At 44.0% G+C, this 12,226-nt stretch overlaps 1 protein-coding gene across 3 annotated transcripts in view; it reads left to right on the forward strand.

Annotated features, from left to right (window-relative positions):
* Window positions 1-6,033: 6,033 nt before the first annotated feature.
* The window catches only part of LOC123997477 (receptor-type tyrosine-protein phosphatase U-like), a 313,670-nt gene continuing 307,477 nt past the window's right edge, over window positions 6,034-12,226 (forward strand). For all 3 annotated transcript variants that reach the window (XM_046301752.1, XM_046301754.1, XM_046301753.1), the window contains exon 1: window positions 6,034-6,294. In XM_046301752.1, the coding sequence (XP_046157708.1) occupies window positions 6,225-6,294 (70 nt within the window). In that variant the 5' untranslated portion in view covers window positions 6,034-6,224. The remainder of the gene's footprint in view (window positions 6,295-12,226) is intronic.

Consider the following 12,226-nt stretch of genomic DNA (forward strand, 5'->3'; position numbering starts at 1 on the left):
GTTTCCGAGCCCATGCTTCGTCCATAAAACAACCCTCAGCCCCAGAGTCTATCAAGGCACTGCAGGAAGCAGCCGAACCGGTCCAGCGTAGATGGACCGACAAGGTAGTACAGGATCTTGATGGAGAGACCTGAATAGTAGCGCTCACCAGTAGCCCTCCGCTTACTGATGAGCTCTGGCTTTTACTGGACATGAAATGACAAAATGTCCAGCAGAACCGCAATAGAGGCAAAGGCGGTTGGTGATTCTCCGTTCCCTCTCCTTAGTCGAGATGCGAATACCTCCCAGCTGCATGGGCTCAGTCTCTGAGCCGGTGGGAGGAGATGGTTGAGATGCGGAGAGGGGGAACACCGTTAACGCGAGCTCTCTTCCACGAGCTCGGTGACGAAGATCTACCCGTCGTTCTATGCGGATGGCGAGTGCAATCAAAGAGTCCACGCTGGAAGGAACCTCCCGGGAGAGAATCTCATCTTTAACCTCAGCGTGGAGTCCCTCCAGAAAACGAGCGAGCAACGCCGGCTCGTTCCAATCACTGGAGGCAGCAAGAGTGCGAAACTCTATAGAGTAATCCGTTATGGATCGATCACCTTGACATAGGGAAGCCAGGGCCCTGGAAGCCTCCTTCCCAAAAACTGAACGATCAAAAACCCGTATCATCTCCTCTTTAAAGTTCTGATAATCGTTAGTACACTCAGCCCTTGCCTCCCAGATAGCTGTGCCCCACTCCCGAGCCCGACCAGTAAGGAGTGATATGACGTAGGCGATCCGAGCTCTCTCTCTTGAGTATGTGTTGGGCTGGAGAGAGAACACAATATCACACTGGGTGAGAAAGGAGCGGCACTCAGTGGGCTGCCCAGAGTAACATGGTGGGTTATTAACCCTAGGTTCCGGAGACTCGGAAGACCAGGAAGTAGCTGGTGGCACGAGACGAAGACTCTGAAACTGTCCTGAGAGGTCGGAGACCTGAGCGGCCAGGGTCTCAACGGCATGACGAGCAGCAGACAATTCCTGCTCGTGTCTGCCGAGCATTGCTCCCTGGATCTCGACGGCAGTGTTGCGAGAATCCGTAGTCGCTGGGTCCATTCTTGGTCGGATCCTTCTGTTATGCTGGTGAATGAGGACCCAAAAGCGACTTAACAGAAACAGAGTCTTTATTCCAGTCTATAACAAAAACGATAATCCTGGATATAATCTCAGGTAAAGTCAAACAGGAAAACTGAAATCCTCTAGGCAGTAGAGGGGAACAACTGGATACGCGACCACAGACTGCAGGTCGCTTCGGGAAGGCGCAGGCCGTAGCTGATATAGATACCTGCTCACAGGCAGCATCTGAAGAAGGCAGAAACACGACAGGGCGGAACAAGGACACAGAACAGCAAACATCAAACAAGGATCCGACAAGGACAGAAGCGGAAAACAGAGGGAGAAATAGGGACTCTAATCAGAGGGCAAAATAGGGGACAGGTGTGAAAGAGTAAATGAGGTAGTTAGGAGAATGAGGAACAGCTGGGAGCAGGAACGGAACGATAGAGAGAGAGAGAGAGGGAGGGGGAGAGAGAGGGATAGAAAGAGGGAAAGAACCTAATAAGACCAGCAGAGGGAAACGAATAGAAGGGGAAGCACAGGGACAAGACATGATAATCAATGACAAAACATGACAACTACATAGAGCAATGACTACATGGAACTTTATTCCACATCGGATTTAAAAAACGGATGAAAATACACAGCGGGGACTCCTCCACCTGTGGGATACTACTCAGTAACAGGTGATGCTGCATCCCAACAAACCAGTGTGTGGATTATTTGTCTATGTTGGAGTAACAGGGAGTTGCAGCGCCATGGACATTGCGGCATACGCCATATGGAGAACAGGAAGCCTGATTTGCCCCTATTGAGCAGAATATACAGTCTTCGCATTATGCAACAGAAGACCAGATCCTCCTGTCAGGGGAGCCCTCTTCAACAGGTTACAGTGGAGAACATGGGACAGTCATATGGAGGACAGCAGCAAGAAGTTGCCTCTCCAGCCCCGGCACCATTGTTGGGCATGGCTGCGACTGAGATATCATGTCCTCGTTCCTCAGGAGTTGCCTGCTATGGAGACTGAGCCCACACTAGATGTCCTTCCCCATCCTGCCTCTACTGCGGTGGAGTCTGAGGGAACCTTCTCCTCGGCTCGGGTGGCCTATAGGGTTCCAGCAGCATCGCCTCCAGATCATCACCAGCCAAAGCTACCTGGCGAGCCATTGACTATACAGGTCACACAATACTTGCAATCTCCTTCAAGCAGTGACAGAGAGCAACATAGCTCTGTCTGCCAATTTCTGGACTTGTGGGATGGTGTGTGCACAAAGTGAGTTCTGGGACATTGATTTAATCTTTTCTTTACAGTACCAGACAAAAGCCACCATTTGCCTTGATGACAGCTTTGCACACTCTTGGCATTCTCTCAAAATCAAATATTTTTTTGGGGTTACATACACGTTTAGCAGATGTTATTGAGGGTGTAGTGAAATCCTTCATGAGGTAGTCACCTGGAATGTATTTCAATTAACAGGTGTGACTTGTTAAAAGTTAATTTGGGGAATTTTTTTTCCTTCTTAATGCGTTTGAGCCAATCAGTTGTGTAGTGACAAGGTAGCGGTTGTATACAGAAGATAACCCTATTCGGTAAGAGACCAAGTCCATATTGGGGCGGCAGGGTAGCCCAGTGGTTAGAGTGTTATACTAGTAACCGAAAGGTTGCAAGTTCAAATCCCCGAGCTGACAAGATACAAATCTGTCATTCTGCCCCTGAACAGGCATTTAAACCCACTGTTCCTAGGCTATCATTGAAAATAAGTTTGTTCTTAACTGACTTAAAGGTAAAATATTATGGCAAGAACAGCTCAAATAAGCAAAGAGAAATGACAGTCCATCATCAATTTAAGACAAAACAGTGCAGTCGCAAAAACCATCAAGCTCTATGATAAAAACTGGCTCTCATGAAGACCGCCACAGGAGACTCAGAGTTACCTCTGCTGCAGAGGATAAGTTCATTAGTTACCAGCCTCAGAAATTGCTGCCCAAATAAATGCTTCACGGATTTCAAGTAACAGACACATCTCAACATCAACTGTTCAGAGGGGACTGCAGGAATCAGGCTTTCTTGGTCAAATTGCTGCAAAGAAACCACTACTAAAGGACACCAATAAGAAGAGACTTGCTTGGGCCAAGAAACATGAGCAATAGACATTAGACCGGTGGAAATCTGTCCTTGGTCTGATGAGTCCAAATTTGAGATTTTTTTTGTCCCCACAGTGAAGCACAGCGGAGGAGGTGTGTAGGTTTGAGGGTGCTTTGCCGGTGACACTATCTGTGATTTATTTAGAATTCAAGGAATTTAAGGCACCAGCATGGCTACCAAAGCATTCTGCAGGGATATGCCATCCCATCTGGTTTGCACTTAGGACTATCATTTGTTTTTCAACAGGACAATGACCCAACACACCTCCAGGCTGTGTAAGGGCTATTTGTCCCAGAAGGAGAGTGATGGAGTACTGCATCAGTTGACCTGACCTCCAATCACCCGACTTCAACCCAATGGTTTGGGATAAGTTGTACCACAGAGTGAAGGAAAAGCAGCCAACAAGTGCTCAGCATATATGGGAACTCTTTCAAGACTATTAGGAAAGAATTCCAGGTGAAGCTGGTTGAGAGAATGCCAAGAGTGTGAAAAACTGTCAAGGCAAAGGGATGCCAGATGTGTTGCGCTGCATGAGGCAAATGATGGTCACACCAGACACTGACTGGTTTTCTGATCCCCGATCCCTACTTATTTTTTAAGGTATCTTCGACCAATAGTTGCATATCTGTATTCCCAGTCATGTGATATCCATAGATTAGGGCCTAATGCATTTATTTCAATTGACTGATATCCTTATATGAACTGTAACTCAGTAAAATATTTTAAATTGTTGCATGTTGTGTTTATATTTTTGTTCAGTGTACATACTGTATCAGGTTACTTTTCAAGAGTGTGCAGGTCCTGGTTGATACAGTTTGTTTTCCTATTCTTTGCTCTTATCCTTATTTAATGTAAAAAAGCTTACATCACAAAATGGCAACTACTTCTAAACATATAATCAACACACTTCATGGATTGGCAATAATCCCTGTTGAATTCATGATGCGTTTTGGTCAAATCAGTTCACAATGTGTTCTCAACCTCATTCCAATATTTAAATGTAGTTGATTATTAGTCGAGTACAGTTTATAAACTCGATAGTACTGAAATTAAATAACCGTTAACTGTCTTTTGTGAATAAAGGTTGAAATCTCATTGATCAACTTCTCTACCAAATATTACCACTTTGAAATGATGTGGTGTGCCCATTGGGATGCTGTTGCCTTGTCAGCACTTTGCGGCTTCCTAAAATATTTAACTTGAATTATGAGTCACAAGGCCCATATAATTCCAGCATAAATATGTGAGGACACCATTTGTATGTGACAGTATCTGGCAATTCATGAAATAAATCATGGAATAAGTAAATCACATTGCAATGTCTTAATGCATGTTGCTGTATGCAATCACATGGCAGCAAACAAGTCGGCTGGCAAATTAACTAATCTAAACGTGCCATCATGGCTGACTTAATGGTACATTAAACTCACAAAATGATCAGTGTCCATGGCTTTGTGTTGAATCAATGACATGTTTGAAAATGGATGTCAGGTGAATGACCAGTAAGAGTGACAGACCAAGCATCCTAATTTAAGTGTCCTTAACCTGTATAGCAGGATTAGATAAGTACTAAAATGCCTGATGGAACATGTAACAATGATTTTCAATCAGAAAACAGACCAGACAAGAGAAAATACTCAATTACAGACTTTAACAGGTCAGTAACATGCAGGAATCTTCTTTTTCAGAACAACACATTGGAAGAATCTCAATTGCATACTTCTCACGTCCTCTCTCAAAACATATTGGAAGAGAAAGTCCCTCCCCTCTGACCTTCTCCAATGTATTTTGAGAAGGAGGCAAGGAGAGATGTCTTGAGAACTAATGTATTTGTATTTTTGTATTTATTATGGATCCCCATTAGCTGATCTGTTAAAGTCTCTAATTTATATGTTCTTGTCTCTTCCTGGGGTCCAGCAAAATAAAGGCAGTTATATTCAAATAAAAACGTTACGTTACACAACACATTGTGTGCCCTCTAATTCCATATATCTACAACAACAAAACAATTCCATGTGTACGTGTGTGTCTGTGCGTCTATCTGTGCCTGTGTCTCTTCACAGTCCCCGCTGTTCCATAAGGTGTATTTTTTTTTAAATCTGTGTGCATCCTTTATGGAGTAGAGATATGCACCTCTGAACAAGTCACACATACCCATAGCCTACACAGTACAATGTCATAGAGACTGAGCTATACATTTACATTGATAGCTGGATTAACATTTGGATATCTAGGTCCCTTCTACTCCCTCAGTTATGACATAGCAGCCAGCCAAAGTTGTCAGCTCCGCACAAGTACAAATATTCATGGCTCAAAAGGTACCTGGTCTTTTGTCGTGTGCTAAAAAGATTTGCCTTATCCACTCAACCTGTGAAGCTGTTAGGATAATCAATCTGTTTCTCATTCTGCAGATAGACTGACAGACTGTGTCCATTGTTGCAGATATGCTCATCTCACCTTTGATCATAAAGCCACCAGTGAATCCATTGTTGGGGCTACTTTGAGCCACTGGTCAGGGTGGATCTGGTGTGACATATTTTGGGAGATCGTCAGGTGGATAACCTCAGAACCCAGAACAATCAGTTTTGATGGAGACTAGGCTGTTGCAAGAGACTAGGTGGATGTATGTGAATGCTTGGTGAGGCACACACACACAAGAGAGAGCAAGAGACATGTAGCGAGTTCATTCTTACCTCAGTAAAACCTTTAGACGCCAGAATAGTTGCAAGATGGTGCCACTTGGAGGCGTCCGTCGCATATTTTAAATCACACAACATATCGAGACAGAACGCGTGCTTGGCGGAAGAGTGAAAATGTGGTGTACTGTTTATCCTGACGTCAGTTAGCACGTCTTGTACTACTGCTGCGGTCTCGTAACTACGTTTCAGAAAGAATTAGGGAATCGATAGGCTGGAGAAAACAGTTTGCACATCGGCCCTCGCGGAGTCACTGAAATTATTTCTGCATCTATTCCAAACTGGACTAAAACAGCACAATGAACAACTGTGCATTTCTACTGATCCTGGCCGTTCAAATCTACGCCGAAGGCATAGAGGGACCAACAGGTAAAGAGCCCTTTCTTCCTGTTTTCAAGTCACTGCGCACTTGGGAAGCGATGCATCCATCCTGGAGAGTTTTGCATCGATATATTGATCCTGAAAAGGGGTGTGAAAGATGTCGCAGTATGTTTTCCCCAGTTAACTTTATTCATAGGCGACTGAAGGCTATTCAATGGAACGCTCGATATATTGTATAATGAAGAGGGTTTACTGAATTGTCAAGGTGCGAGATAAGGGGCTTTTATGAAAATGCGTTTCGTTAGATTGCTTCGAATCGGAGGATAGTGCTTGTTTTGTGGCTCACTGTTTTGAAAGACTTGACCCTCAGATCAGAGTCCACCTCACATTCCCGCTTTTTGTTATAACTCTACCCGTCCCTTTAAATATGGTAGTCTAGGGTATGCTATTAGTATATTCGCCTAATCGTTTATAGCCAATATTTCCAATATTTAAGTAGGCTATTCAAACAGTGCGTCTGCTACCCTGTCATGATAACCTATTCGTATTTTTTGCTACTCTAATTCTGGATGAACATTTCTGGACATTGAATTCCCGAAATTGCATTCCAACGTGTAAATGTGGATACAGCTTTACCGATGTTTTGTGTTGAGTTCCGTTTTAAAGCCTCATATCTAATTTAAATATGCAGACTGCTGAGGGAAAATCATGATTTGATTTAAGAACATGTGCTGACCAGCTGGCAAGTGTCTACACTGTCATTTTCAACCTTTCCCCGACCCAGTCTGTAATACCTACATGTTTCAATCAGACCACCATAGGCTATGTGCCCAAGAACGCCAAGATAACTCTCTAAATGACTATCACCTCATAACACTCAAATCTGTAGCCAATGGCTCACTGGTAATGGCTCACATAAACACCATCATCCCAACCACCCTGGACCCATTCCAATTTGCATACAGCCTCCACAGATGACGCAATCTCTATTACACTTCCCTCTCCCACCTGGAGGAACACCTACACTATATATACAAAAGTATGTGGACATCCATTCAAATGAGTGGATTCAGCTATTTGAGCCACAGCCGTTGCTGACGTGTATAAAGTCATCATCTTGTCCCGTGTATATATCTTTTAATCTTTTTTCTTTGCATATATTTTTCTTAACCTCAACTTCAACATACTCTCTTGCAATCTGCCTCACCCAATGTGGTATGGATCTACTATTTTCTTTACTTTAGAACCGGAACCCCCAACAGTAGCTAGCTAGCTAACTAGCTACTAGCTACTAGCTAGTAGTCAGCTAGCCACTGCTAGGCGTCATCAGTTAACATTTAGCCCGGACAGCTCTTGCCAGTCTGCACAGCGCAATTCAAACCAGAGCATATCGGACTTATTTTTCTCCATATCTCCAGATTCCTACCGCATGCTCTGAAACTTTACACCTGGATTATCGCAGCTAGCTATCTGCTATCCAAGTGGCCACTCCTGGCTAATGTCTCTGTCATGAAGCAAGCACCAGTTAACCTGGAGCTAACCTATGCTAGGCCCATCTGAAGAGGTCCATCAGCCACTCCTCTGGCTACAATACCTATTTTGCCAATTGGCCTGGACCCCTTTTACTGCCGATATGGAGCCCCACCGATCCATCACGACTGGACTACCAACGTAATCTGCCCAAGGTTTTTTCTTTCAACAGGCTCCTGCATCGCGATGTCCCCTGAATGCCCATCTGCTAGCCTGTTAGCCGCAGCCCGCTAGTTATCTAGAGCATATCGGACTGTTAACTGAAGAGGCCCATCAATATACCTATTTTGCCAATTGGCCTGGACCCTTTTACTACACTGGTCTGCCATATTAACCGCACGAGGGGGCTACAACAGATTTCTTACATCGCGACGTCCCTCTAAGGCCCTTCTGCTAGCTTGCTAGCCTCGGCCCGCTAGCTGTCTGAATGGCCGTGTCTCCAGCCGTCCTAGCTATTCACTGGACCTCTATGATCACTTGGCTACGCATTCCTCTCCCTAATGTCAATATGCCTTGTCCATTGCTGTTTTGGTTAGTGCCTTATTTCACTGTAGAGCCTCTAGCCCTGCTCAATATTCCTTAGCTAACCCTTTAGTTCCACCTCCCACACATGCGGTTACCTCACCTGGTTTAAATGATGTTTCTCAAGACATTATCTCTCTCATCGTCACTCAATGCATAGGTTTACCGCCACTGTATTCACATCCTACCATGCCTTTGTTTGTACATTATGGCTTGAATCTATTCTACCGTTCCCAGAAAGAGGCTCCTTTTACTCTCTTTTCCGAACATACTAGACTACCAGTTCTTAGTCTTTAGCGTACCCCTATCCTACTCTTCTGTTCCTCTGGTGATGTAGAGGTTAATCCAGGCCCTGCAGTGCCTAGCTCCACTCCGATTCCCCAGGCACTCTCATTTGTTGACTTCTGTAACCGTAAAAGCCTTCGTTTCATGCATGTTAACATTAGAAGCCTCCTCCCTAAGTTTTTTTTTATTCACTGCTTTAGCACACGATGCCAACGAAGATGTCCTATCCGTGTTTGAATCCTGGCTTAGCAAGACCACGGAAAACCCTGAAATTTCCATCCATAACTATAACATTTTCCAACAAGATAGAACTGCCAAAGGGGGCAGAGTTAGCCTCTACTTTAAAAGAATCCACCTTTCCAGAAACAAGTCGCTCACTGTTGCCGCTTGCTATAGAACACCTTCTTACCCCAGCTGTGCCCTGAACACCATATGTGACTTGACTGCCCCCCCGCCTATCTTCAGAGCTCGTGCTGTTAGGTGACCTAAACTGGGACATGCTTTAACACCACCATCCTACAATCTAAGCTTGATACCCTCAATCTCACACAAATGATCAATGAACCTACCAGGTACAACCCCAAATCTGTAAACACGGGCACCTTCATAGATATCATGCTCACCAACCTGCCCTCCAAATAGCTCTGCTGTCACCTCATTCCGTCAGTAGAGGATGCCTGGTTATTCTTTAAAAGTGCTTTCCTCAACCATCTTAAATAAGCATGCTCCATAAAAAAAGTAGAACCAGGAACAGAAATAGCCCTTGATTCACTCCAGACCTGACTGCCCTTGACCAGCACACAAACATCCTGGCATTCTGCATTAGCATCGAATAGCCCCCACGATATGCAACTTTTTAGGGAAGTTAGGAACCAATATACACAGGCAGTTAGGAAAGCAAAGGCTAGCTTTTTCAAACAGAACTGGGTTTTTTTCAAATTGGGTTTTTCAAACTGGGATGCCCGACCAACTTTTTACTAGCTAGCTTCATTAGCTGACATGAATAAAAACAAACAAACATCGCTTCTTCGGGAACGGGTAAGGGAGATAAAAGGCCCAACGACGATGTTGATAATGCAGAGACCGCAGAGCCCAAGACTGCAAAAAAAAATATATATATGATGAGTCCTACCTAAAAATATGGCTTCATTGCGACAAGTGACTCGCACGCTCCAAGCCCCCTGTGCGTATTACATGGAGATCGCTTGCCACAGTGTTTGAGTTACGAGAGCTGCTACAGAGATTTCCTTCAGAAAAAGTCACCACTGGCAGCATATTTCAATGAGGAGGAATGGCTCGCTAAACTCGCTTTCCTGTGCGGCGTATTGAACCAGCTCAACGAACTCAATCTGTCACTTCAGGGGAGAATGACAACTGTCTTTAAGTTGGCAGATAAGGTGGCTGCATTGAAATCCAAACTGGAACTGTGGGGACGGCGAGTGGACAAGGGCATATTTGACATGTTCCAAGCATTAGCAGGGATTTTGGGAGAGACTGAGACTGGGCCGTCTTTCTCCCAGCTGGTGCGTGATCACCTAGCTTAGAGTTTTACTTCCCAACCGCCAAAGACCCACGAAGTGGGAAGGAATGGATCCGCGACCCATTTGTGAAAGTCTAAGTTTAAATGTCCGTGCAGGAAGAAGATCAACTCCTTGAGGTTGCAAATGACGGTGGCCTTAAAAGTATGTTTAAGAACTTCATCTCTGCCAGTCTTCTCTATTAAAATCAAGGCGGAATATCCTGAGATAGCCACACAAGCACTGAAAACGTATGACATCTACGACCAGGTTAGCCCTTTGCTAACATGAATGCAGTTGGGTATGACAAAGGTAGTCTTTCTATGTAGTATGATACCTTAGAAAAGGAATGTTTTAGGGATTAAATTAATACTCTGAAATAATCAGACAAGTCACTCTGATGTCCAAAGTAGTACTTTTCAAAGACAACTAAATAAAATAGGGTTAGTTGTAGATCGTGGGGAACTCAATACAATTATGGGAATATCTGCATACATATTGAAAGTGTGCGGCTTATTATACTACAATTATTGACAAGAAAATAAACAAACTCAGCAAAAAAAGAAACATCCTCACACTGTCAACTGCATTTATTTTCAGCAAACTTAACATGTGTAAATATTTAATGAACATAAGATTCAACAACTGAGAACAGAAATGGAATAATGTGTCCCTGAACAAAGTGGGGGTCAAAATCAAAGTAACAGTCAGTATCTGGTGTGGCCACCAGCTGCATTAAGTACTGCAGCGCATCTCCTCCTCAATGACTGCACCAGATTTGCCAGTTATTGCTGTGAGATGTTACCCCACTCTTCCGCCAAGACACCTGCAAGTTCACAGACATTTCTGGGGGGAATGGCCCTAGCCCTCACCCTCCGATCCAACAGGTCCCAGACATGCTCAATGAGATTGAGATCCAGGCTCTTCTCTGGCCATGGCAGAGCACTGACATTCCTGTCTTGCAGGAAATCATGCACAGAACGAGCAGTATGGCTAGTGGCACTGTCATGCTGGAGGGTCATGTCAGGATGAGCCTGCAGGAAGTGTACCACATGAGGGAGGAGGATGTAAATATCAACGCTGTAGCACACAGTGAAACCCCTGTTGAAACAAAACCGCGACTCGTCAGTGAAGAGCATTGTTTTGCCACGGTGGGTTTGTGCCCATTGGCGGCGCTGTTGCCGGTGATGTCTGGTGAGGACCTGCATTACACAACAGGCCTACAAGCCCTCAGTCCAGCCTCTCTCAGCCTATTGCGGACAGTCTGAGCACTGACTTAGGAATTGTGCGTTCCTGGTGTAACTCGGGCAGTTGTACAGACATTGTGTTTCACAGTACGGACATTGCAATTTATTGCCCTGGCCACATCTGCAGTCCTCATGCCTCCTTGCAACATAGCTAAGGCACGTTCACGCAGATGAGCAGGGACCTTGGGCATCTTTCTTTCTGTGTTTTTCAGAGTCAGTAGAAAGGCCTCTTTTAGTGTCCTAAGTTTCCATAACTGTGACCTTAATTGCCTACCGTCTGTAAGCTGTTAGTGTCTTAACGACTGTTCCACAGGTGCATGTTCATTAATTGTTTATGGTTCATTGAACAAGCATGGGAAACAGTGTTTAAACCCTTTATAATGAACATCTGTGTAGTTATTTGGATTTTTACGAATTATCTTTGAAAGACAGTGTCCTGAAAAGGGGACATTTTCTTATTTTGCTGAGTTTAGTTATTTGACTGCCATCTGCTTCACAACCAAAATAATACCAGTGGTGGAAAAATGTAATTGTCATACTCCAGTAAAAATAAAGATACCAGAACAGAAAACGGCTCAAGTAAAGTCAACCAATACTACTTCAAAAGTATTTACTTTTGATACTTAAGTATATTTAAAACCAAAGGTAATTGCTAAAAAAAAAGTATCAGAAGTAAAATTATAAAAAGTTTCAAATACCTTACATTAAGTCAGCCAGACGGCCCAATCTTCTTGTTTTTATTTATTTATGGATAGCCAGGGAAACACTCCAAAACCCAGACATAATTTACAAATAAAGTATTTACGTTTGGTGAGTCCTGACAGATCAGAGGCAGTAGGGATGACAAGGAATGTTGTCTTGATAAAATATAACTAGTAC

The sequence above is a fragment of the Oncorhynchus gorbuscha genome, linkage group LG15, assembly GCF_021184085.1.
Source record: "Oncorhynchus gorbuscha isolate QuinsamMale2020 ecotype Even-year linkage group LG15, OgorEven_v1.0, whole genome shotgun sequence".
In the NCBI taxonomy this organism is placed as follows: domain Eukaryota; kingdom Metazoa; phylum Chordata; class Actinopteri; order Salmoniformes; family Salmonidae; genus Oncorhynchus; species Oncorhynchus gorbuscha.